General features: G+C 34.2%; 5 protein-coding genes and 1 pseudogene across 8 annotated transcripts in view; 3 read left to right on the forward strand and 3 right to left on the reverse strand.

The window, feature by feature from the left end:
* The window catches only part of Mas (trypsin-like serine protease domain-containing protein masquerade), a 35641-nt gene extending 29384 nt beyond the window's left edge, over nucleotides 1–6257 (reverse strand). Inside the window, exons 1-2 of the mRNA XM_071721590.1 lie at nucleotides 5872–6257; nucleotides 4914–5488 (exon numbers count right to left, since the gene is read on the reverse strand). Coding sequence (XP_071577691.1) covers nucleotides 4914–5016 — 103 coding nt within the window. The 5' untranslated portion in view covers nucleotides 5017–5488; nucleotides 5872–6257. The remainder of the gene's footprint in view (nucleotides 1–4913; nucleotides 5489–5871) is intronic.
* A 218-nt stretch (nucleotides 6258–6475) lies between these two features.
* LOC139782565 (BRCA1-associated RING domain protein 1) lies at nucleotides 6476–11148 on the reverse strand. The gene is made up of 8 exons (XM_071721583.1): nucleotides 10854–11148; nucleotides 10527–10715; nucleotides 9892–10051; nucleotides 9671–9751; nucleotides 9318–9514; nucleotides 9027–9239; nucleotides 8815–8924; nucleotides 6476–8630 (listed from the first exon to the last, which is right to left on the reverse strand). Exons 1-8 carry the CDS (start codon nucleotides 10922–10924, stop codon nucleotides 8143–8145), a joined length of 1509 nt encoding a protein of 502 aa, XP_071577684.1. The 5' UTR covers nucleotides 10925–11148; the 3' UTR covers nucleotides 6476–8142.
* Nucleotides 11149–11210: 62 nt separating this feature from the next.
* On the forward strand, nucleotides 11211–13185 carry Ave (Protein aveugle). Its single transcript, XM_071721588.1, has 3 exons — nucleotides 11211–11430; nucleotides 11510–11623; nucleotides 12059–13185. The coding sequence occupies exons 1-3, from the start codon at nucleotides 11392–11394 to the stop codon at nucleotides 12233–12235; spliced, it is 330 nt and encodes a 109-aa protein (XP_071577689.1). The 5' UTR covers nucleotides 11211–11391; the 3' UTR covers nucleotides 12236–13185.
* A 917-nt stretch (nucleotides 13186–14102) lies between these two features.
* LOC139782566 (putative nuclease HARBI1) lies at nucleotides 14103–16918 on the forward strand (annotated as a pseudogene).
* LOC139782567 (uncharacterized) lies at nucleotides 16908–19226 on the reverse strand. Of its 4 annotated transcripts, none has more exons than XM_071721585.1 (7): nucleotides 18867–19226; nucleotides 18395–18483; nucleotides 18105–18318; nucleotides 17885–18013; nucleotides 17704–17790; nucleotides 17323–17617; nucleotides 16908–17257 (listed from the first exon to the last, which is right to left on the reverse strand). In XM_071721585.1, the coding sequence occupies exons 1-7, from the start codon at nucleotides 19060–19062 to the stop codon at nucleotides 17227–17229; spliced, it is 1041 nt and encodes a 346-aa protein (XP_071577686.1). In that variant the 5' UTR covers nucleotides 19063–19226; the 3' UTR covers nucleotides 16908–17226. The 4 variants fall into 4 exon arrangements, with proteins under 4 accessions (XP_071577686.1, XP_071577685.1, XP_071577687.1 ...); XM_071721584.1 differs by having other exon boundaries at nucleotides 18395–18591; nucleotides 18867–19225; XM_071721586.1 differs by having other exon boundaries at nucleotides 18395–18591; nucleotides 18811–18981.
* A 1311-nt stretch (nucleotides 19227–20537) lies between these two features.
* Rps26 (ribosomal protein S26) lies at nucleotides 20538–22702 on the forward strand. Its single transcript, XM_071721582.1, has 3 exons — nucleotides 20538–20657; nucleotides 22035–22343; nucleotides 22618–22702. Exons 1-3 carry the CDS (start codon nucleotides 20655–20657, stop codon nucleotides 22648–22650), a joined length of 345 nt encoding a protein of 114 aa, XP_071577683.1. The 5' UTR covers nucleotides 20538–20654; the 3' UTR covers nucleotides 22651–22702.
* The last annotated feature ends 11 nt before the right edge of the window (nucleotides 22703–22713 follow it).

Genomic DNA, 22713 nt, shown 5'->3' on the forward strand with positions numbered 1-22713 from the left:
GAACAGCAGGAATTCCTGCATACATAATTTTACCGGCGAGACCACCTTTACAAAAGTGGTCAAGGATGACCGAGCTTGATCTTAACAGACGTGGGAAGCAAGCTAATGACCTGGGTACCACTTCGCTATTATCGAAGACCTCTCCGGCGGAACCGGAGAGTTTACATCAGATTACATTCTATTTTTCTATTATATTCCATGAGATCGATATTATGTAAAACCGTTATATAGTTAATTAGTTAGGGAAAATGTCTCGGTTTTCTGCGCTATATTAAAGACTCATGTGGATAAGAACAATCGTATACGTTAAAAAAATGTCTGATCTTAAAAATGTATAGAAAGACTGATATAATTCTTATTTCCATAAATCATAAGTATTATTAGAGGATCGCGAGTATCTCTCTTTTTTAGATATAAAACCATTAAATTTTTCTTCTAATTTTATGGAAATTGGAATTGACTTTACATTATATTGTTTCAAATTTCTCACCTTTCTAAAAATTACCAAGTATTTTTTTCTTCTTTTTAAATTATATGCCTTTAGATCGACGCTAATTAATCTTTCTCATTTTTTAATATATAAATCATTCCAATTGGCATTAAATTAATTATTACCTTTGGTGAAAAAATTCTCACAATATCTTAAAAAAATACTTTTTAAGAATTTTTCATATCTTAAATTTATAAAGATATCTAAAAAAGTATTTCTAACTTTTCTTTAAATTTTATAAGTTTTCTTTAGATTTTCTTATAGAATGAGAAATCTTAGAATTCACGAATATAAAGAAGCGTTCCAATACGTATAAAAAATTTTACAAAATTTTCTAAAACATTATAATATTAAAATTATTATAGGACTGAAAAATTCTGAAGTTTAGGCATATAGAAATTCTGAACAATTATGTGAAGAATTCTAAGATAACTTTTCACCAAGGCATTTATTTAATTCTCCTACATTTATAATATTGACCGCTACTATATATACGCTAAGTATATATATATATATATATATATATATATATATATATATATTATTTTATACGCTTGCAACTTTCGAAATCAATCGCATCCAATTCAACGAGCGCACAGGGAGGAGTCTGATGACTAAATCGTGCGGGTGTTTCGCACCGCCGCGGTGCCGTGTGCGATCGACGTCGATGGATGAAAGTTTAAGCGAAGTACCGCAATTCGTCACGCCGGGTCCCGCCAAGAAATTCGCACGATGATATTATACACCGACTCCCCCGGCTGGTTTCACTTTGACAGGCATAACGGACCAAACAAACATAACGGTAGTTAATGAGCGGCTCGACTCAGGCCGCGTATATAGCTGTCTTCGGCGTCGCACGTGTTTCGTCTACCGCTGCAATTCGATTTCGGATTCGTTGAATGATTACGCAGTAAAGTCCGTGAACGCAAATACCGATTCCATGAGCTACAGTCTTATATAGAAGACACTTATTATATCAATGAGACACTAAGAAACATTCGTTTTAGTTTACACGTTTATCCTATTGACCATAATTAATAATTTTTGAGAATTTCTGCAGAAATAAAAAAAATAAAAAGAAAAAAACAGAATAAAAAGGTCCTGGTACCCTGGTAAAACACTTTTCATATAAAATATATATAAAATATATTACATATATTTTTATATAAAAATCGACATATTATATATTATAAATATTACCTACAATATATCAATATAGATTTTTTCTGTTGTATAATTCTTTTTTCGTACGTAAGGAAAAATAATAAGAATTAAAAAATAATTAAAAGAATAATTTTTGCATCGTTTTTCTATAAAGAATAAAGTATGAAGAAATAAAAAAAATGCTCATATATAATCATATCTAAATGTAATAATTGCATGTAAAATATGATTATATGTGATTATATACAGAATATTGTATAATCTAATCACAATTTTTGTAAAAAATGTACTTTTTGTAAAAAAACAATGCAAAGGTTATTTTTCTAGTTATTTTTTGTTTATTCTTCTTATTATTTTTCTTATATATGCGGACAGAGATTATACAAGAGAAAGAAAACATATATGGACATATTATGTACAATAATTATATACATTTATATGTTTTTATGTACCTAACCAATTTTTTACCGGGGCTGCGAAGAAACAAAAAGGGATTACTCACTTCGTTTTCGTTTTCAAAACAACAGTTATAAAGAAACAGAATTCTGATTGTCCGCAGGTTTTGAATGAAAAAAGATACTATTATTTTTAAAAGAGAGACTTATTCAATGTTAAATAAATTGAGTCTCAAACTAAAAATCAAGACACATACCTACTGCGAAACATATATAAAACATAAAAAATATATATAGTATATAGAGTAAGGTACAGTATTTCTAAACTCCGCAAAAACTCATCCAATTTTTGAAACCGTCAATATTTAATTGACGAATTGATAATATTTATATCTAAAAAATATCCAATGTTTTGTGACCAGTTGGTATAATATGTATGTACTGACTGTTAATTAAAATAATCTGAAAAAGTCTAAAATAAAGAAATATGCAAAGAAAAAAAGAAGTACACATGCGGCATGTAGGCTTTTACGAAAAAAAGCTTGCCTCTGAATAAATTTTTTATTTATATCCATGTTATAATTCATCATTATTACTTCATAAAAATATATAATTTATTTCGTGCAAAAATTTTATTAAAAATATATGCAAATAAAATGTAGGTTTTGACTGATTTTTTACGAATTTGGAAATACTGGTGTACTATTAAGTCAAGATTCTATCATTACAGGTCCGTAAAATTACGTTGTATTTTCAACGTCACGCGCGAACTTAATTAGGAACGCGCGTCTTAATTAGGATCGGTTTCTGCAATTTTCGGTAAATCTTTTGCTCGCCGTATCTTACACAGGAAATCCGTACACTTTTAAGACATTGATTTTCCGTTACTTTAAGATGGCCGATTGCACGATGGTGTGATTCGATCTTTCACATAATTCAATATTAATTCTGCTCGATTCAAAAAGTTCTTACATCATGCATTTTTAACGATAAATCTTTGATCATAATTTCGTGCCTTCGTAATTAATACTTGAAGAATAAATAATAAAATTTAGTGGCCCTTAAGAATCCTCTAATGGAACGTAAAATTATTCGATATTTTGATAAACTCAAAGTGATACAATCAATTAGAGAGAAAAATGCCATTTACAGTCCGGACCGAATTTTTTTTTTTTTTTTTTTTTGGTAGCCTAATAATATTGTGTAAATTTCATATACTTTTTTTAAAGTAAACTGCGCGCCGATTTTTTGTCGATCTTTAAAACATCCTCATCAAATCACAAGATGCTTATTAGCATCAATTTAAATCGATTATCAATTTAAGTATGTGGATTTACTGTTCCAATCAGGAGCTGTTTTAAAGGCCGCTAAAAAATCGGCGCGCAGTTTACTGAGTTTGGAAAAAGTATATAAAACTCACACACACAATATTATTATTAGGCTATCAAAAGATCCAGTCCGGACCATAAATGGCGTTTTTCTCTCTAACTGTGTAATGTATATCATAACGGTCGTGTTTCACTTATCAAAGCAATACATTGCGTTTATGAGAATCAGGACTTTCGATACAGTATAGTACCCTAGAAAACATTACAATGTATCGCCTTCCTGTCCGAAGTGAAGAAGGCAATGACTAATTTTGCTTATTGTAATAATAACGGTAGCAAAAAATCAGGCTGACCGAAAGTCCGCCTCTGCGAACAATAAACAAATTGAGTAAAAAGATAATGTCAGCCTAGAACGTGGAACGAAGACGAGTGCATCGCTTCCTAGTTTTTAAGCTCACAAGCGGCCTTGTTACTTGTTACCGCCAGTGAATCGACCATCATCCGCATAGCGCTATACGCAACTCCTAAAAGTAGAACAGTCGCATCCTTCCAGATTCTACCTATAAAAGCGTGCGCCGCATACAGTCGGCGCACGCGAATTTCTATTTCTCGAAGCCGCTACCGGGTAACTTTTTGTCGGCCGTATATTACGTGCGTCGCATACGCAAAAATCACGCCGCTCATCACGAGCCGTCAGGAAAGAGACAAAATCGATTCAATACAGACACAGTTCTGACCTAAACAGCCATCTCAATTAACTATAACGATGCGGTATCACTTGCACGTTCGAATATTGCATAAGTATTGTATGAGTATTGCATGAGTATTGCATGAGTATTGTATATCAAATAATACCGAATATATATATTTAGGCCGTTCCAGAAACTTGCATCATATGTTGATCGTTTAATAATAAATAACTGGCACAATTAAAGTTCATAATTATTTCTTTTTCGTGTAAATTTATGACAATAACTTTTTTAGGAATGTTATAAGACAATTTCACATAAGTGTAACAATGAAAAGATACTTACGGATATATATATATATAAGCAAATAATAAAATATCTGTATGATTATCACATTCCTTTTTGGGGATGGTGCATTTTATTAAACGTAACACACAGTCGTAAGCTTTCATAAGCTGAACATCAATTTTGCTCCCATCTTTCAGTCATTCACGGTATATGATTATAAGTGGTAAAAAATCATAAACTTGTACGCGGTAAAACTTTTCTGATGGAAGTTTCAGGAAGCTCCCATCTCATCTCTTCATCAATTTCGCGTTGCCAATACTATCCTTTCGATTATTATATTATAGTATTCTTTTTTACGAGTATTGGTTTTATTAAATCTCTCCAGTAATACATCAAACAACAAGTTTTTCAACGACATGGATCGATAGAAAACCGAGCCAAATCATAAACTTTATCGTTCTCTGACAAATGTCTTCCTCTACAAACTTTGAATGAGGATGTCACAGTATTCATTGCCTCCCACGCAATGTCTCAGTCAGTTGCAAATCGCGATTCTTACCTGACAGGAAGGTACTAGCCAAGGAATCATCATCCTGCCCGCCAACTAACCCGATGAGCGCGAGCAAAAGGACGATGCCCCCGGGGGCGGCTCTCAATATCATCTTCAGCCTCCCTCTAGCCGTCTCCGTTTGATTCTTCGATCAGGAGAAACAATGAAAAAAGAAAGAGAAAAAAAAGAGAGAGAAAGAAAGAAGGAAATTGTCTCCAAGAGGTGCACTGTCTTATTCGCGTGGTCTCAATCACGTGCGTGTCAAACTGCCTCTCTTCACCGTCGGGAGAGTTCAACGACGTTCACAATGTTGCGTTGTACGAACCCACATCGCCTGCCTCGGCTCGTTTGACAGGCACCAACTGGGTAGAGATCAGGGCCTACTTGTGGGTCAGGGTGTGCGGATCCCCACCTCCATGCGGTGGCGGCCCGAGAACTCCGAGAAGGTGAGAGAAACAAAGAGGAAGAAAAAGAAAGAAGGAAACGAGACGAGATGACGGTCGACCGGCTTTGTGAACGTTATCCGGAGGGGATAGGTTTATTGACAGGGGCGGTGCTAGCTACTTCTGTTGCTTTCTTCGTTCCTACAAAACACGGGTGAAATCAGCAATTTAGATTATCGCACGGAATAAGTAACGCCTACGAAGAAAAAAATTTAATCGATATATTAATTAATCTAATCAATTAGTACACTATTTACAAAATTCTAAAGTGTACTTGTGAAATACATATTAAGAAATGTCATTTTGAAAGCAATACCGATTGCACCTGCCTTATTCGCGATATATAAGACGTCCTTTTTAAAATTTCCATCTCTGTGATAAATAATTTTATTCACGACTCGAGTCAGAAGAGTTTAACATCGATATCTAATCGGGCAATCCGTCCCTGCTCTCTTCGGTATGCATTCTTCGTTTCTTCCTCGATAACTGATCATCTAGGTATCTCTCTTGGATGCGCTACGTACTCGGCATAGTCTCGGTCCATGCTCGTCTTCTCCTCTTGATCCTCACGCTCTCCTCCGCGCGGCCGGATCTCACTCTTTTTTCTATTTTCCTCCAGTTTTACGCTCTTCTTCCTCTTTCCCTCTCCATCCTGTTCTCCTTTCTAGCCGCTCTTCCGTCGTTTCCCTCTTTCCTTTCCATACACGTGCACCGTGTGCGCTTGTAATACGTATATATACACGCTGCGCATGCACGGGTATGTGTACGACGCGTATGCGTGTGCCCGTGTGCGACTAGCGGTACTTCACCCGTAAATGTACGAGATACCGTACGATATTTTCCTCCAGAATTGATCGCACTTTGCACACAAGGTGGCATCGTCCCACGACTATAGCATAAATTCCTGATAGAATCCCATAAGAACTGTTTGGACGTAATGACTGTTAAATTAACGGACGTAAAATTTATCGCACTACATGTCGATTCACGCCTATGCTTAAAGCATTAATCGACTACAACTATCTCGTGTTACTGGCAAAAAGATAATGAAAATTATTGAAAGAGAGAGGCAACCGGTTTCTTCACAGCTCATTTTGGAAGGGATAGATATATAAATCTAACTAAAAATAACACATGTATCAAAATGTATTTAGCTCATTCGTGATATATAACATATTTTGTCAATGAATTTGTTTTTTACATACGTATAAATTCGTGTTTGTCCCTTTTTCAATTTGCATAAATCACGTGAAGCTCTTTTCAAGAGTATCTCATTGCACAGAACAAAAAATTTGAAAAAAATATTGATGTATAATGTATTTAATATATTATACATATTATAATATATATTTTATATGTATATATACAGGTATATGCAAGGTGTAACATAAATGTGTGTAAACCGCTACTTCAGGGGTACATTCTACTCATCAAAATGAGCAAAAAAGTTCATATAAGATATAAATGTATATCCAAAAATGCATTGTTACAGTGTCATGTTTAAAAAAACACGAAGGATGGTTCACCAATGATGGTTCCCTAGTCTTCATGTTTTTGGGGACATCTAAAATAAATTGTCTACTCCTGGCCTGTTGACAACATTAATAATCTTCGTCAGTGTATTGAAAACGGAATCAATGAAATACGTAAAACATTGGGTGTTTGTGAAAGGGTGAGAAGATCGCTAATAAGGGAAGGCTCAGAACTGAACTCCGCCCATTTTGATGAAACTTGGCAGGATTACAGAGAAAGTTCCCCTGAATATAATAGTACCCTTATTTGAGTGCAAACGGTCAATTGTTCCGAGATATCTTAATAATAAATTTAGTGGTGTCTTTAGAGCAGAGCTTGTTAGGACACTCACAGACGAGTATTTGTGGTGTAATGGATATGGTAACTGCCTCATAATTATTTTATTTATATGTTCTTTTATAAAATAACTATATATATATATATATGAAATATATAATTTATGTAATACAAATTTTTTATATTAAAATTTTTTTATTTTTTATATCAACAATAATTATTTTTGTCATAAAACATTATATAAAAAAATTAATTGTGGGATTTAAACTCAAGTCTACAAATTATGAGGCAGTTACCATACGCCACAAATACTTGCTTATAAGTGTCCTAATAAACTTTACTTTAAAGACATCACTAAATTTATTAATAAAATATCTCAGAAACGATTGACCGTCTGCACCTAAATAGGGGTACTATTACATTCGAGAGAACTTTGTCTGTAATCCTGCCAAGTTTCATCAAAACCAGCGGAATTCAGTTCTGAGCCTTCCCATATTAACAATCTTCTTACCCTTTCACCCGACGTTTTGCATATTTCATTGAACCCATTTTCAATGCACTGATGAAGATTATTAATGTTGTCAACAGGCCGGGAGTAAACAATTTGTTTTAGATATTCCCAAAAACATAAAGACACACCAGGAAACCACTGATATCCATCTAATCTAAATGGTGCCCATCCTTCGTGTCTCTTTAAACATGACTGTAACGATACATTTTTGGACATACATTTATATGAACTTTTTTACTTATTTAGACGAGTAGAATACACCCATAAAGTAGCAGCCTACATTTATGATGCACTCTGTATATATATATATATATATACCTATATGTGTGTGTGTGTATGTGTGTGTGCGCGTGCGTGCGTGCGTGTGTATACACACACATTATAATATAAAAATAGGTAGAATTTTCATATTACTCTATCATTGAAAACAAATAGAATATATTGTAATAATTGAACAAAAAATATAATATATAATTCAAGACAACCCCAGGTGAGCCGGATCGATAAGAGTAAATTTTTCGATGCATTCAATTAACCATATCAACGGCAGACTCTTAATATGCGGCATGTTGTACTTAATAGGTTCACTTTTACCTGGCACATATATAATATAATGCGTACATTTGTGCAAAGGATGAGATAAGTCATTCGCAGCGTGAAAAGGTATCACTTGCGACATATCTTTCAAGTCTTCCGGATCTGGTTTTCTAGTGAGCACCGTTCCTTCTCCTTCTTTCACAAGTCTCACCAGATCGTCCTTCGTAAATCGCACATCACCGATATGATAAATCGTATTCGCTTGCAAAGTAAAATAAAAAAAGCAATTGTTGAACAGGCGTGGATTTTTACATTCCGCGTTTCGTCTCGCTTTCTTTGGGATGCCGTAAGTGGGTGCGCCGTTAACTTCGAACAATTCGAGATCCACATTAGCTACTTCATCCATGTCTGCTGCTAGTTGAATCCCTTTAAATAAATCGCACAATTTGATGTTGATTTGTTCCTATACATATTAATCTTGTATAGCTTAAATTTTTATTTAAATATAACAATTTTACTGTATTAGACTATTAATATATTTGTTGAGCAAACAACTGGACATTTACAGCATGAAGAATCATCATAAACATGTAATAATATTTCATCTTACATTCACTATTGAGAAGCCAACTTCCATAGATAATTGTGAACAGAACATCAAGTGTTAATTTTGTAATATTTTGCTCATTCACCTCTACTATAACGTGTGTAACAGTTGGTCTAGAATACAAAAGTTGATTATATCATATTATTGTACATTAACTTCAAAGAGAAAAACATAATAAAAACACAATAAAAAAATACAAAAAAAATAGACTATACCTATATGTTGTCAAAATTTTGAATCTATGTCTCGCAGCCAAGAGACCAAGCAATTTCTGATTTTCATGTTTTAAATTTGACGCGAAAATCACAAATTTGTCACATGTACGAGTAGATGTATCTAGCATTTGATTGAGGTCCGATACCTTTTCAGACGGGGTGTTTGGTAAATCCATCAGAAGCTCTCGCATCTCTTCGGATTTACAGTAATCTCTGCATGGTCAAATCAAGATTATGCAACAAAGCTATCTTTAAAATATTCTTTGTGGTTACAATAAAGTGTACACGTACATAGGTTTTTTGCCATACTGATCATATTGATTTCTGTCAGCATTGTGACGCAATAACAACTTGGCTTCTTCAATTCTGTTATATTTAATAGCTTCGTGTAGTGGTCTTCGATTCTTGTAACCTGATATATCAGGTGATGCTCCACAATTCAGTAATAGTTCACATATTTCAGTATATCCATAACTAACCGTTTCTTGCTAAAATGATTATACAGAACAATAGCAATTCAAACTTGATGAGATAGGGTGCGTTCCGTTTCACACATGATGCGTGAAATGGAATGCACCCATAGTGCAAAAATATTTTTTTTTTTAAAGGAAACCGTAAAAAGCATATTGATAAAATTCCTTTACCAGTGGTGTCCAACCAGCATTATCTTTTGTATTAGGATTTGCACCAGCCAACAAGAGATGTTTAACTTGTTCGGCATTTCCCTGCAAAATAATTTCTTGAAACTTTTAAAAATTGTTATTTCTTAATTTATGATGTTTGACATGACATTAATTTAATTTAGATAGAATACAATAGTCATTTTAAACTGAATAAGGGATATATTAGTGTTTAATGTCTATACCTTCAAGCATGCGGTGTGTAATTGTGTTTCACCTTTGGGATTTGGTTTATTTATATTCTTCTTACGTATATAATCCTGCTTCCTTGGTGTATGAAGTACTGTGGATATCGTATTGTCCAATGACGTATTGGATGCGTCTGTAATATTGTCCCATACATCTCTAAAATGGCAATTTATTTTTATACTATTACTTATATACATATATTATTTATATACATTCAAAAATTTGACGTCCAAATTTCTAGGGGTAATCAAAGAGACCAAAACAAATGTTTTTTTTTGTTAAATAACTATGGATCTGAAACTAACATTGAGCGACTTGTGAATCTACACAGGTAAAATAAGAGATTGGAAAAGGTTATTAGGTGTGATTGAGAATTACTTTATTATGACAATAAATAAGCTAATCGGGGCAATACAGACTAAAAAATATGATACTAAAAAAATTATACCTTCTCCAATCTCTTATTTTATTTACGCAAGTTCACAAGTCGCTCAATGTTAGTTTCAGACCCATGGTTATTTAACAAAAAAAAACACTTGTTTTGGTCTCTTCTATTATCCCTAAAAGTTTGTATGACAAATTTTTGAACACTCTCTGTAATTGTATTCAAAAAACGAACATCTAATCTAACCTCTTCTGAATAATTTCTGCAATAAGATCGCAATTCTGTATAAGATTGGATATTAAATGATCAGGCTTTATTTCCTTTGGCTGCACTGGTACATCACATTTGACACATTTTGTTGCAGACTCAATACAATCACGACAAAAGAAATGGCCACAATTTGTGAGCCTTACAGGAGACACTGGTTTGGACCCGCTACATAAAAAGAATTTTTATGTTATAAGCATATAATACATATAAGCATAAAAGTACAGTATATATATATATATATATATATACATGAGTATACAAGTATAAAATAATGATATATAACAACAAAATCTTAACAATTACCATTTTCCACAAACAAGAACGTTTGCAAAATCTTGCAACGCACTAGCAGTATTCGTCCATGAAATCTCCATGTTCGCAAGTTGATTTTCCAAATATTCGAGTTACACAATAATGTAATGTATCCACGAATAGGCAAACGCACACAATTAAAACGCCCTGTTAAAATATCAAATTTTATCTGCAAATATAACACGATGTTTTAACCTTCTTCTATTAACTTCGCAGAGATTTCTCTCCATCCGCCCGCTAAAATAAAATGACGACAAGCGAGATATATCGATGTTAGGAAACATCGATATTAACTACGATATATTTACGCATTGAATCGATATTTTCCTATCGACAGCTTGTCCTCAATCGAAAAATCGTGTGCCTTCTTTCATCTTTATTGATTTTATTCACGTTCTCCGCCTTGACAGCTTGACAGGAGCAATTTGCGCATCATATAATTTCTACAACATCTAGTTTGTTATGACACTGTTCATCGTTTTTTACCGCAACGCATTTTGGTTTTCCGCCGTCAAAGAGCGGAAACACGATGGTAGAGGAGGTCGTTAATTCCACCGTCAGGACGAAAGTAAGAACGCTGAGATTGTGCATAGACGAAATCTTCTTGGTTTCTTCGACATACTGTAAGTTGTCATTGCATTTTTCAGAGCAAGACAACCCGGCCACGTCCGATATACCTGTGGAACGTGCTAGACGTGCAGAAGTGGCTGAGACGACACTGCAGCGACTACTATCAGCTGTACTACGAGAATTTTCTGCACGTAAGTGGCCTCTTACTTATGTTGGACGTCTTTTCCAAATTCCACCTCTGATCCTGTTGCTCCTTGCAATCACAAGGATTTGCACACGATATTAACCCTCCGTCTGTATATATGGGTCTACGGCGTTCGTGCCAAAATAATATCTGCTCGTAATTGTAAAACTTGCAAGCCTGCCAGAAAATGTTAAATCAAAATGACTATAAAATCGTCAACTGTAATATAGACGGATGTTTTGTAATTTTTTTCAGATTTTTTTTAAATACTTTAAGGTAGGGAAAAATAGCGTCAAACGTGACAGACCACGTATACACTCCGAGGATGCAAAAAAGACGTATACAGATGGAGGGTTAATTCCACGTTGCTAATTGTACAGCAAGATTTTTTTTATCGAAGAGAATATACGTACTTAGCGTAACAATTTTTGTGTCTTTTAAGCATGACATTACGGGAAAGACATTGTTAAGGATAAATGAGAATAGCTTGAGACGGATCGGTATCGATAATGAACAGCACAGGATGGACATATGGAGGGAGATTATGAAACTGCATCTGAAAACAGACATGCTAGAGATTAAGGACATTGAGCGACGTAGTAATACGAAGCTTGACTGAGCCATAAACCTATTATTACGCAGCTACATCTTTTTTAATATATATTGTTGCCTATGGTACATATATTGCTTCCTCATAGAGGAAGCTGTTTTCGTAAAAAAAATTTTTTTTTATTTGTTTTTCTGAATGTGTTCAGAATGTTCTAAAACGTCGAAAAATTGTAATTTTAAAAAATGTCTATGTATGTATGTGTGTATGTGTGTATGTGCCAAATTTACCGAAATTTCTATAACTTCAGAATTAATCAACCAAATCTTAACGAATTGTATATGAAATATGGATAGAATTTTCCGGGGAGTGCTATAGAATGTATAGTTTTTCGTTATCTATTTTCTGGAAACCGATTTTTAAAATTTTTTTACCCGTAAGAATTAGAAAAATTAAAAAATCGGTTTCCAGAACATCGGTAACGAAAAACTACACACTCTATAGCACGCGCCGGAAAATTCTACCCCTATTTTATATGGTTTTAATACAAATTCGGTCCAATAGTTTTTAAGTTAATAACGTTTTTTTTAATTTTTATAATTCTTACGGGTGATGCACTCCCTGGAAAATTCTACCCCTATTTCATATACTTGTGGTAAAAATTCGGTCCAATAGTTTTTAAGTTATTAATGTTCAAACATACATCACCCGTAAGAATTTCATTGTTTCATACTTTTTAAGTGTGCAAGTAGAAACCTTCGCTCACAAAGCTTCCTCTATGAGGAAGCCAAAACAAATAAATAAATACTAATAATTATGCATCGAATAAAATAAAAGCTTAAGAACTATAAGTAAACAATTGCATGAGGAAGCAATGTGCAAGTTTCTACTTGCACCATTTCTCCATGTTTTGTATATATACATATGTATATAATATTTAATATATTTATTAAATAATATTTATCTTAGAAATATGTAATTTTCATTGTGTAACTTATAAGAATAAAACAGATTGAATCTGATATATTGCTTGTATTTTTTAATACAATAATATTTATTTCGTGAACAGAAGATTTATTAATTTCGTCAAACAGAGGCAGGATGAATGCAAAACTAGGTTATTTCAATAAGATTATAAATATAATATTTTCTACTCGAAATATGCTATTTGTGTGGAAAAAAAGTTTGTACTATGTTCCAATATTTGAGGATAATAATTATATTCACGAAAAAATAAGTATACATGTTCATCGATTGTTGTAAGCTGAAAAATTATACACTTTGTACACTTTTAAGGGCCTCGCACACAAAATTGCATAGGCTGCATAAGCATAGCATAAGACCGCTGGACCAATGAGCATCTTATGTAAATTAATATGGCGACTTTATGCTGGATGCTCATTGGTCCAGCGGTCTTATGCTATGCTTATGGAGCCTATGCAATTTTGTGTGCGATGGCCTTTAAACTTGTAAATTTATCACATAAGTATATGAATAATAACATTGCTTTCTTCATGTTTCTAAATTTTTCCGGACGACGATTTATCTTCCTATTGCCCGTTCTAGGAGGATGATCCTACTCGCAGTCGGTCTCGCGGCTCATCCTAGGAAGCAGAGAGAAAGATGAGAGTGGTCATGCCCGCGTTTTGGCTGTACCCGAATCCTGTCGGTATGTGCACGTTTTTGTGGTTCTCTTCCGTGCTATGTCCACTATTTTGTGGTAATGTCAACGATTTTGGGGTTCTCTTTCATGTTATGTTCACGATTTTTTGGTTCTCTTCCGTTAGATTCACGATTTTTTGGTTTTATTTCCAAAGAGATTATCACAAAATAGTGGACATAGCACGGAAGAGAACCACAAAAACGTGCACATACCGACAGGATTCGGGTACAGCCAAAACGCGGGCATGACCACTCTCATCTTTCTCTCTGCCAGCAAGCGACACAAGTCGACCAAAGTCGACACAAGTGTCGTTTTGTCTTTGTTTACTCATTGCTAAAAAAGAAAGATAGAACGACGTTTGTGTCGACTTGTGTTGCTTGCTGGAAAGCTCCCCTAGGGCGGAATTCATAGACCAAACTTGAAAGTCAAGACGGTCTTAAGCTCGTTCTCAAGACTACGATCGATTCATAGTTCTTGCTTAAGACCGACTTTCAAGTTTAATCTTGAGCTCGGTCTTAAGTAAGCAAATAACGTTGCATAGATAAATCTTAAGACCGAAATGGCATTATTCAATGCACAGTTCTTACTTAAGATTTGTCTTGAGCCGGTCTTGGTCAAGTCGAGCAAATAGTCGACTTAAGACGGTTTTGTGAGGTTATGTGCTACATTGGCTGCGTTCGGAAACGTCATCCGAGTGCGCACTAGTATACTCCCTTCTCTTTTTATCTCAGCGAGTTTGAAGAAGGGAGTATACCCGTGTGTACCCGGGTGATGTTTCCCTCCGAGGAGATACGACGAGCATCATCGCGTCGTGTACCGCGACGATTGACCTTAAAGAGAGCGGCGGGTTCAGTGGTGGTGTTTTCCCTCCGAGGAGGTACGACGAGTAAACTCGAGTTGCCGATACTCGAGGCGAGGAGGTGTGACGAGGAAAGTGCGTGGTCCAGTAAAAGCCGAGCAGCCGAGAACGACGAGGAAAAGCAGAGGAAGTGAGTATGAAAGGGGAGAGAGAGGGACAGCGGACAAGCCGAAGCGTCACAAGCCAGGAATTCCGACGACCGCGGCTCAAGAAAAGTTGTCAGTTATATAACTTTTAGGTCTAATTTATATATGTATATATATATATATATATATATACAAGATACTACTAATTATTTATTATTATATATTTTAGATAAGAGCAGTATGGAATGTAACATATTGGGCGAATTTGATATCAATTTATTTGATAGTTCTGAAAGCTCGTCGGATGAAGAAAATGACAATATTGGCATAATACGTGAAAAACGATATGTACGAGATGCAATTAATCCATTTACAGCTTATCGTGAACACGAATTCCATATAAGATACAGATTTTCAAAAGAATCTGTTATGTATGGACTACTGCCTTTAGTTATGGACAGTTTAACAAAGCCTGATATGCGAGGTCTTCCAATTGAACCAGTTATTCAATTACTGATTTGTCTAAGATTTTATGCTACTGCTAGTTTTCAGGTAACATAAATTCTTTGTATTACATGTCTTTAATTTTAAAGAAAGAATACAAATAATTGTACTATATTGCTTTATGGTTTAGAAAGTAAACGGAGATCTTATGGAATTACCACAACCTACAATTTGCAGAATCGTATTTAGAGTAACTGCTACATTAGCAACTCATCTAAATACTTATGTCAAATTTCCGACAAACCAAGCAGCTATACAAGAAAATCGAAGATTGTTTAAAGAATTAGGATATGGTTATGGAGCTTCCTTGTATTAATGGAGCTATAGATTGCACCCATATAAGATTATTGGGTAATAACTTTGGAGGAATAGCTGAAATTTATAGAAATAGAAAAGGTTATTTTTCCTTAAATGTTCAGGTAAGTTAATAAAAGTAATGTTTATTTACATATATTTATTCTTATTTTTATTGTGTTATCTTCTATGTGTAAGGCTGTAGTAGGTCCAAGAATGGAATTTTTGGACCTTGTCCCAGAATGGCCAGGAAGTCAACATGATAGTAGAATTTTCCAAAATTCTCAAGTTTTCATGCGATTTCAACAACGTGAACTAACAGGAATGTTAGTTGGAGATTCAGGATATCCTTCTCTCACATTTCTTTTAACGCCATTCAGAAATCCACAAAACGAAGAAGAACAAAGGTTATAAGATAGCAGAATTTAATACATTTTAATACATTTTAAAGCTTCTGGAGGTCGATTGTGTATTTTGAAACGAGATGAAAATTGCAAAAGTAAACAGATTTACTAGATTTCAACAAATAAAATGTAGATACTCTAGTGAATTTTTTCACTTTTATAATTTTTACCTCGATTCAAGATACACAATCGACTCCCTGTAGTGCGATTCTGTAACTCGTTATGAGGTATCGACTATCGTTGCGCAGATATTTTATATGGTAAAAAAGCTGCGCAATTATCGTTATAGCTCATAACGACGGCATAACGAGTTACAGAATTGCACTACTGGTCTCGCCGTGATTCTCTTCATTTATGACGTTAGAAGCGAGAAAATACATTCTTGTAAAATTCTTGCAAAATACGATGACATAGAAAGATGACACTTGCAATAGAGTAGATGCAATAGACTATTATAAAGTAGTCCGAAAACTTTTTTCTTACTCTAACAATCAATAAATAACTGCATAATTATTAATGAAGAAAATTGTGGCAAATACCGAGAAGCTTTAAGAGATACACAGATAAAAATGTATCTTCTATTAAAAATTTCTTACTGTAGGTATAACGAAATTCAATCACGAACGAGAATGGTTGTTGAGAGAACGTTTGGAACATGGAAGAGACGATTTCCTTGTCTATCGAGAGGACTATCTTTAAAACTTTTAACATGTACTGGAGTCGTATCAGCTTGTGCAGTTTTGCATAATTTATCACTACATTTCAAAGACATTCTCCCAGAGGAACCAGAACCTAATGCAATAATTGAAGGTAATGAGGAGCTACCTTACAATGAACCTCATTGGCAACCTGGAGATGGTCATATTATTAGGCAAAACGTAGTTCGAGAATTATTTTATTAACTATATTTTAATGATATTAAGAAATAAACTAGTTAATAGTAAATCATTACTTTTATTCTTCACACCTTATTACACTGTTTATTAATTGCATATTCTTTTTCTTAATTGCTATAATGTTGATGATATTATATATACATATGTATATAGTATATATATATATATATTCGAATAACATAAAATATAATTTAATAACATAACATAAATTAATCTGTTATTAACTACTACTGTTAGTTATTATGTAGCTTTTAAAAATAATTGAACCAATTAAAACTAAAACACGACGTATAATCAACATAATATATTAGCTTCACATTGTTAATAATTATATATCTCATATAAAACTTATTCGAACTAATCAATATCCGAAATGTAATCATCTCCCCTAAAATTTAAAAAACGTTTTAGAATAAAATTTTTACTTGGTTTCAAAGAAAAGTAAGTACTTACATCTCTTTTTGAGCACGGAACTTCGCTAACTTAAATCTCTCCTGCAATTCCTTTTTTTCTAATAATAACTTTTCCATTGTAATTTTATTGATAAATTCTTCTCGTTGTTTCTTAAGCTTACACATCTCGATTTCATGATTAATTTTTATATTTGCCAATTCTATTTCTTTTTCACTAACTAATGTAATTCTTTCCATTTTTTGCTTCTTTGGATTGGAACATAAATTGGCATCTATACGTTTGCTTTTCTTAAAATCTATTAAGGCTCTATTTTCTTTGTCAATAATAAATATATCTAAAGCATGATTTTCAATTGTATGCATATGTTAAAAATAAACATTTTATTTTGAATACTTGAATAATTTTTGAATGATATTGTACCACTAGATTGATTGCTGGATCCTTTGTCTATAGATATTGAATCATCAATTTCAATTTCTACATTATTTACTTCCTCGCCCACTATATCTAATAAAAAAATTATACATGCAGTTAATAATAATTATCTCATTAATACAATTACTATTTAAAAAACTTTATTTAAATTAATTATTTAACCTACTTATATTCAATGCTTGTTCAATGGGTGGTAAGGTTAATGACTGTCCTTTTGAAAGTCCTTCATTAATAATGTGATCAAATTTTGTCATAGAATTCTGCTGGATTGCTTTCAAAACCTCTTTTTGTCGATCTAGAATATGCAACTCAATTATTCCTCTTGTCAATTACAATTTCTTTAAATTATAAAATTTACATATTTTATTTAATGATATTTTAAGTACCTGCAGACTCATGTGTATTAAAGTTACTTGAAGAAATGGTTGGTGCCGTTGTCATTAAATTAGGGATGATATCCAAAACATTTGGATCGACTTCACCTATATTTTTTTGTGGTCCTCCTCCGGTGAGAAACCTTGATTGTCTTTCAGTTGTTAATATATTTTTACTTTGCTGTTTTAAATTAGACCAGTACTTTTTCAATTGTTGTACGTCCCTCTGTAATATAAAACATTACCTATTACAAAAAAATTCATTAAACTGTAATCTAAAAATTATAAAATAAATTTAATACCTTAGTACTAATCAAAGAAGAGTTGTTGTACTCTTCTGTAATGATTGACCAAGCCTCTGTTTTATCTTTCAGTGTGGAGAAATTTGTACCTTTCGATTCAACAACATGTTTATATTTTTTTAATATTTCCAGAAATATTTGTTTTTCCAAATCAGAATACACGGTTCTTCTAGGCGTTGTCATTTTGAAAGAATTATCTTTTTTAAATAAAAACATCAGAAAATATAAATATAAAGAATTTTCACACAAATAGATAAGGTTATGTTTTTAAATAAATTTACTTAAATATCAAGTAACAATAACACTACATCAATATTATAATTTTCCACTCAACAATGTCATTTTATGTACAACATGTGTTATATTTACATTGTTGAGTTGGAAATGATAAAATATAGATGCGATGTTACTGTTACCTGATATTTACACCTCCTCGCCTCGAGTATCGGCGACTCGAGTTTACTCGTCGTACCTCCTCGGAGGGAAAACACCACCACTGCACCCGTCACTCTCTTTAAGAATAATCGTCGCAGTACACAGCGGTACACGACGCGATGATAACGGCCACCGGCCACGACGGCGAGAATGACGCAATCCCCGGTAAATTCTTGTAAATCTTTATCATGATTGGTCAAAAAGCTTGGAGTCCCGAACATTGCCGAAGCCATATTCTTAAGCACAGACTTCGTCAAGACGATCTTAAGCTAAAACTTGTGTTCTCAAGATTTATCTATGCACGTAAAGCTGTCTTCAGACGGTTTTCGATCTTAAGACCGTCTTTGCCAAGATCATGCTTAAGACAAGTTTTGAGCAACGTCTATGAATTCCGCCCCTAGTGAGTAGTGACAGTAGTGTAGACTAGAGTTCCTAGAGGAACTTTAGAACAAACCTTTTTCTTTAAGCCCGTATCAGACTACTGACTGCAAAGGCCGACCGACTGCCGACTCGAAAAATAGACTCTAATCTAAACGCGAGTTGGCCCATGGTGTTAGAAGACAGGTGTAACCATGGTGTTAGAAGACAGGTGTAACAGTTTCGAGGATGCGCAGTCGTCATTTTCTTTGACCAATCAGAACTTTATCCAAGATGCCAAAAGCAATATGGCTCCTTCAATATTATTGTGAAGTATATTATAGTTAAAGGTTATATTGTGTTTAGATATTAGATATTCTATTTTTGCGGAGAAGCTATGCCAACGTGCTGTCGTCGTCATTCACAGTCCTCGTCATCATTGTCTTCCCGTTGACTTTTGTAATTTTCACTTCGTTTCAAGATACATAACCGACCTCCAGACGTACGCGGCGGTTTATTTTACCGAAAATGTACAAAATGTAAAATAAAAACATGTTCTGGAAAAATTGCATTCCTTTATTTATAATTGTTTTAATATAATATCACTCCTACACTTTCTTTTATATTACAATCAATTACACGTCTCTACAACTTAGAACGGTGCTCATAGTTCAATCTCAGATTTCAGATTACAGAAAAGCTTATCTTAAGATGCTGCAAAGGCTATTTTATTATAGCATTTTATAATAAACTTAAGACAATTTTAAATATAACATTGTGTCAGGAATATTGTTCTTACAGTTTGCAATACGAGTAATCATTTCTGTATACTTCCTTATTAATAACGTTTTCTAATTCCTTATTTGCAATATTTATTCTTTATATACTTATTAATGTAGAAATTGTTTTTTTAACATTAGTATATTATGTATTATATTTTTTTAATTAATTTGTGAGGTTTTGTATTATATTTACAAATTTTTTATTTTTGTTTGCATTTTTGTCACAAACTGTGACTAATGCTGCATTTAAATGTGGCGCCACATTTTGGATAAACATTTGATTGGCTGTCGTATTCTCCGGCCGCCATTATGCGCAATGTTACACCCATGGTGTTAGAAGACAGGCTTTTGGCATCTTGGATAAAGTTCTGATTGGTCAAAGAAAATGACGACTGCGCATCCTCGAAACTGTTACACCTGTCTTCTAACACCATGAGTTGGCCGATTCAGTCAGTCGGCGCCTCGTTGTGATTGGCTAGATGTAAGTCGGCAGTCGCGATTGGCAGTCGGGTCGGCCTTCACAGTCGCCGCAGTCGGTAGTCTGATACGGGCTTTATTACACCTGACACCATGGCCGGAAGTGCGGTTGTGTGGATCGAAACGGGTGAAGGCGCACTTCTATCTTGCATTGTAGTGTCATTGGGTGCTTCCGTTCTGGACCTCTTCTGTGTAGTTCTCGATACAAAATGGTAATACGGCTTGTTTATCGCCCACAATTTATTCGAATTCTCGCACTATGTGTTTCGCGCACACGACATTTTCTCGATGTCACCGAGGCCGAACATGGGCCGCATTTTAGAGACGTAAATTTCGCGGTGGATTAACATCCTTTCGCTAAAGCTGCTCTTCCCCCTCTGGACTACTGGCCATGTGGTCGCCGCATTATTTGATCGTCGCGAAGATATAATGAGCGTTGAATCTAATCTTAATTTAATTCTAGAAATGCAGGCAAAGTACGTTCGCGATTTATCGTAAAAATAATCGACGGGAGCGAGGACGAGAGCGAATTATATCCTAACCTAATGTCGTGTGTGTATCACATGGTGCATGTATGGATGTTAGTGACAAACTTTTATTATAATTGGGTGCGTTCAGCCGATACTCCGCTAGCCTAGCAATCGTGAGCAGTCGCTCGTTTTCGCTTGTTTCCTCTCCTTTGACCCAATGGATTAAAAGGAGAGGAAACGAGCGAAAACGAGCGACTGCTCACGATTGCTAGGCTAGCGGAGTATCGGCTGAACGCACCCATTGATTTATACTACACACACACACAGCCGTAGACAAAATTATTATGCCTTGTTTTTTTTTTTAATCTCTTGGAATGAATGAGTTTTCTGTTGACGTATTGTTTTCATCTTTAATAATCTTGTGAATGGTTCAAACAATTAGGTACAAAGTCCATTATCTTTCTTAAGTAAACAGCAATATTACTCAAGAAACTCTTCACTTCGTATTTTAACTTTGATTAATACAGGCGCCACTTCACAAGCAATTGCTAAACTTTTTTGTCTGTAGGCAGTGAACAGACAAAAAAAATCTAGCCATTGCTTGTGAAATGGAAATAATCACACCTGTGTATTAATCAAAGTCAAAATACAGAGTGAGCAGTTTTCTGAATAATATGTTCCCCTAAAAAAGATAATGGACTATTACTACGTTTACGCGAGCGTTACTTTCTGTAGTAACTTACGATAATTCACTCGTTTATGCGAAGGAATTATCGTAAGTTACTACAGAAGTGACGCTCGTGTAAACGTAGTATATGTACCTCAATTATTTGAACCATTCAGAAGGCCAATAGGATAAAAACAAAAAGCTTTACACTCATTCAGTTCCAAGATATTCAGAAGAAAAAGGGTGCCTAATAATTTTGTCAATAGCTGTATATAACACGCGCATTATATATCCAATTTATATTATGTTATATACTATACGATATAATATATACTAAATATATCCACATTCATATGATTGAGCCACTGCCACAAACGGTATTTATGACCGTTGTGTTTCTGACACGCTACCTGCGTTAATATACATCTAATTCATTTCTGTTTACTTGTCAGACTTGTAAACGCAGGAACGGTGGACGTGCCAAGCACGGTCGCGGTCATGTAAATCCTGTCCGCTGTACCAATTGTGCTCGCTGTGTCCCCAAGGATAAGGCCATCAAGAAGTTTGTCATTCGTAACATTGTTGAGGCTGCTGCCGTCAGAGACATAACCGAGGCCAGCTTTTATCAATCATATCAGCTGCCCAAGTTATATGCTAAACTTCATTACTGCGTCTCCTGCGCCATTCACTCCAAAGTGGTGCGGAATAGATCCAAGGCGGATCGTCGTATAAGAACGCCTCCTGTTCGCAACTTTCCAAGGGTAATTGTCTATATAAATAGATTTCATAGTTTGTTTAATTGAGATAATACATTAAAAACCTGTAAATTCATATTCTTGATCTAAGTTGGAAGCACAAGTAAACTTCCTTTATGAAAGTTTTAAATGACCATTTGTAATAAAATTGTACAACAGGGTAACGTTTGACGATTTCCAATAAATTTACATCTGATCACTTTGCTCATATGAGTAGATATAATGATTTTATAATTACAAAATTCATAGCGCAGTGTACATAATTATTTCTTGTTTCCAGGATCTGCGCCAAGGTCAACAGAACAGGAAATAATTTTATTATGTAAAGTTAATTTTTCGATATAAATGAAAAATTTTAAAACCAATGTGGAAGGAT

The sequence above is a fragment of the Temnothorax nylanderi genome, unplaced genomic scaffold, assembly GCF_030848795.1.
Source record: "Temnothorax nylanderi isolate EJ_2023f unplaced genomic scaffold, tnyl_v1.0 TNYL_tig0425_pilon, whole genome shotgun sequence".
Lineage (NCBI taxonomy): Eukaryota > Metazoa > Arthropoda > Insecta > Hymenoptera > Formicidae > Temnothorax > Temnothorax nylanderi.

Coding starts and splice junctions, on each gene's coding strand:
- LOC139782565 (XM_071721583.1), bottom strand. CDS start 10,924: ATGGAGATTTCATGGACGAATACTGCTAGTGCGTTGCAAGATTTTGCA. Junction 10,052..10,526: donor GCAGAAATTATTCAGAAGAG/GTTAGATTAGAT, acceptor TTGCCATTTTAG/AGATGTATGGGACAATATTA. Junction 8,925..9,026: donor AAAATTTTGACAACATATAG/GTATAGTCTATT, acceptor TTTGTATTCTAG/ACCAACTGTTACACACGTTA.
- Ave (XM_071721588.1), top strand. CDS start 11,392: ATGGTAGAGGAGGTCGTTAATTCCACCGTCAGGACGAAA. Junction 11,431..11,509: donor ATTCCACCGTCAGGACGAAA/GTAAGAACGCTG, acceptor TGCATTTTTCAG/AGCAAGACAACCCGGCCACG. Junction 11,624..12,058: donor ACTACGAGAATTTTCTGCAC/GTAAGTGGCCTC, acceptor GTGTCTTTTAAG/CATGACATTACGGGAAAGAC.
- LOC139782567 (XM_071721584.1), bottom strand. CDS start 19,062: ATGGCTTCGGCAATGTTCGGGACTCCAAGCTTTTTGACCAATCATGAT. Junction 18,319..18,394: donor CTTCTTTGATTAGTACTAAG/GTATTAAATTTA, acceptor TTTATATTACAG/AGGGACGTACAACAATTGAA. Junction 17,618..17,703: donor ATCCAGCAATCAATCTAGTG/GTACAATATCAT, acceptor ATCATGCTTTAG/ATATATTTATTATTGACAAA.
- Rps26 (XM_071721582.1), top strand. Junction 22,344..22,617: donor CTGTTCGCAACTTTCCAAGG/GTAATTGTCTAT, acceptor TCTTGTTTCCAG/GATCTGCGCCAAGGTCAACA.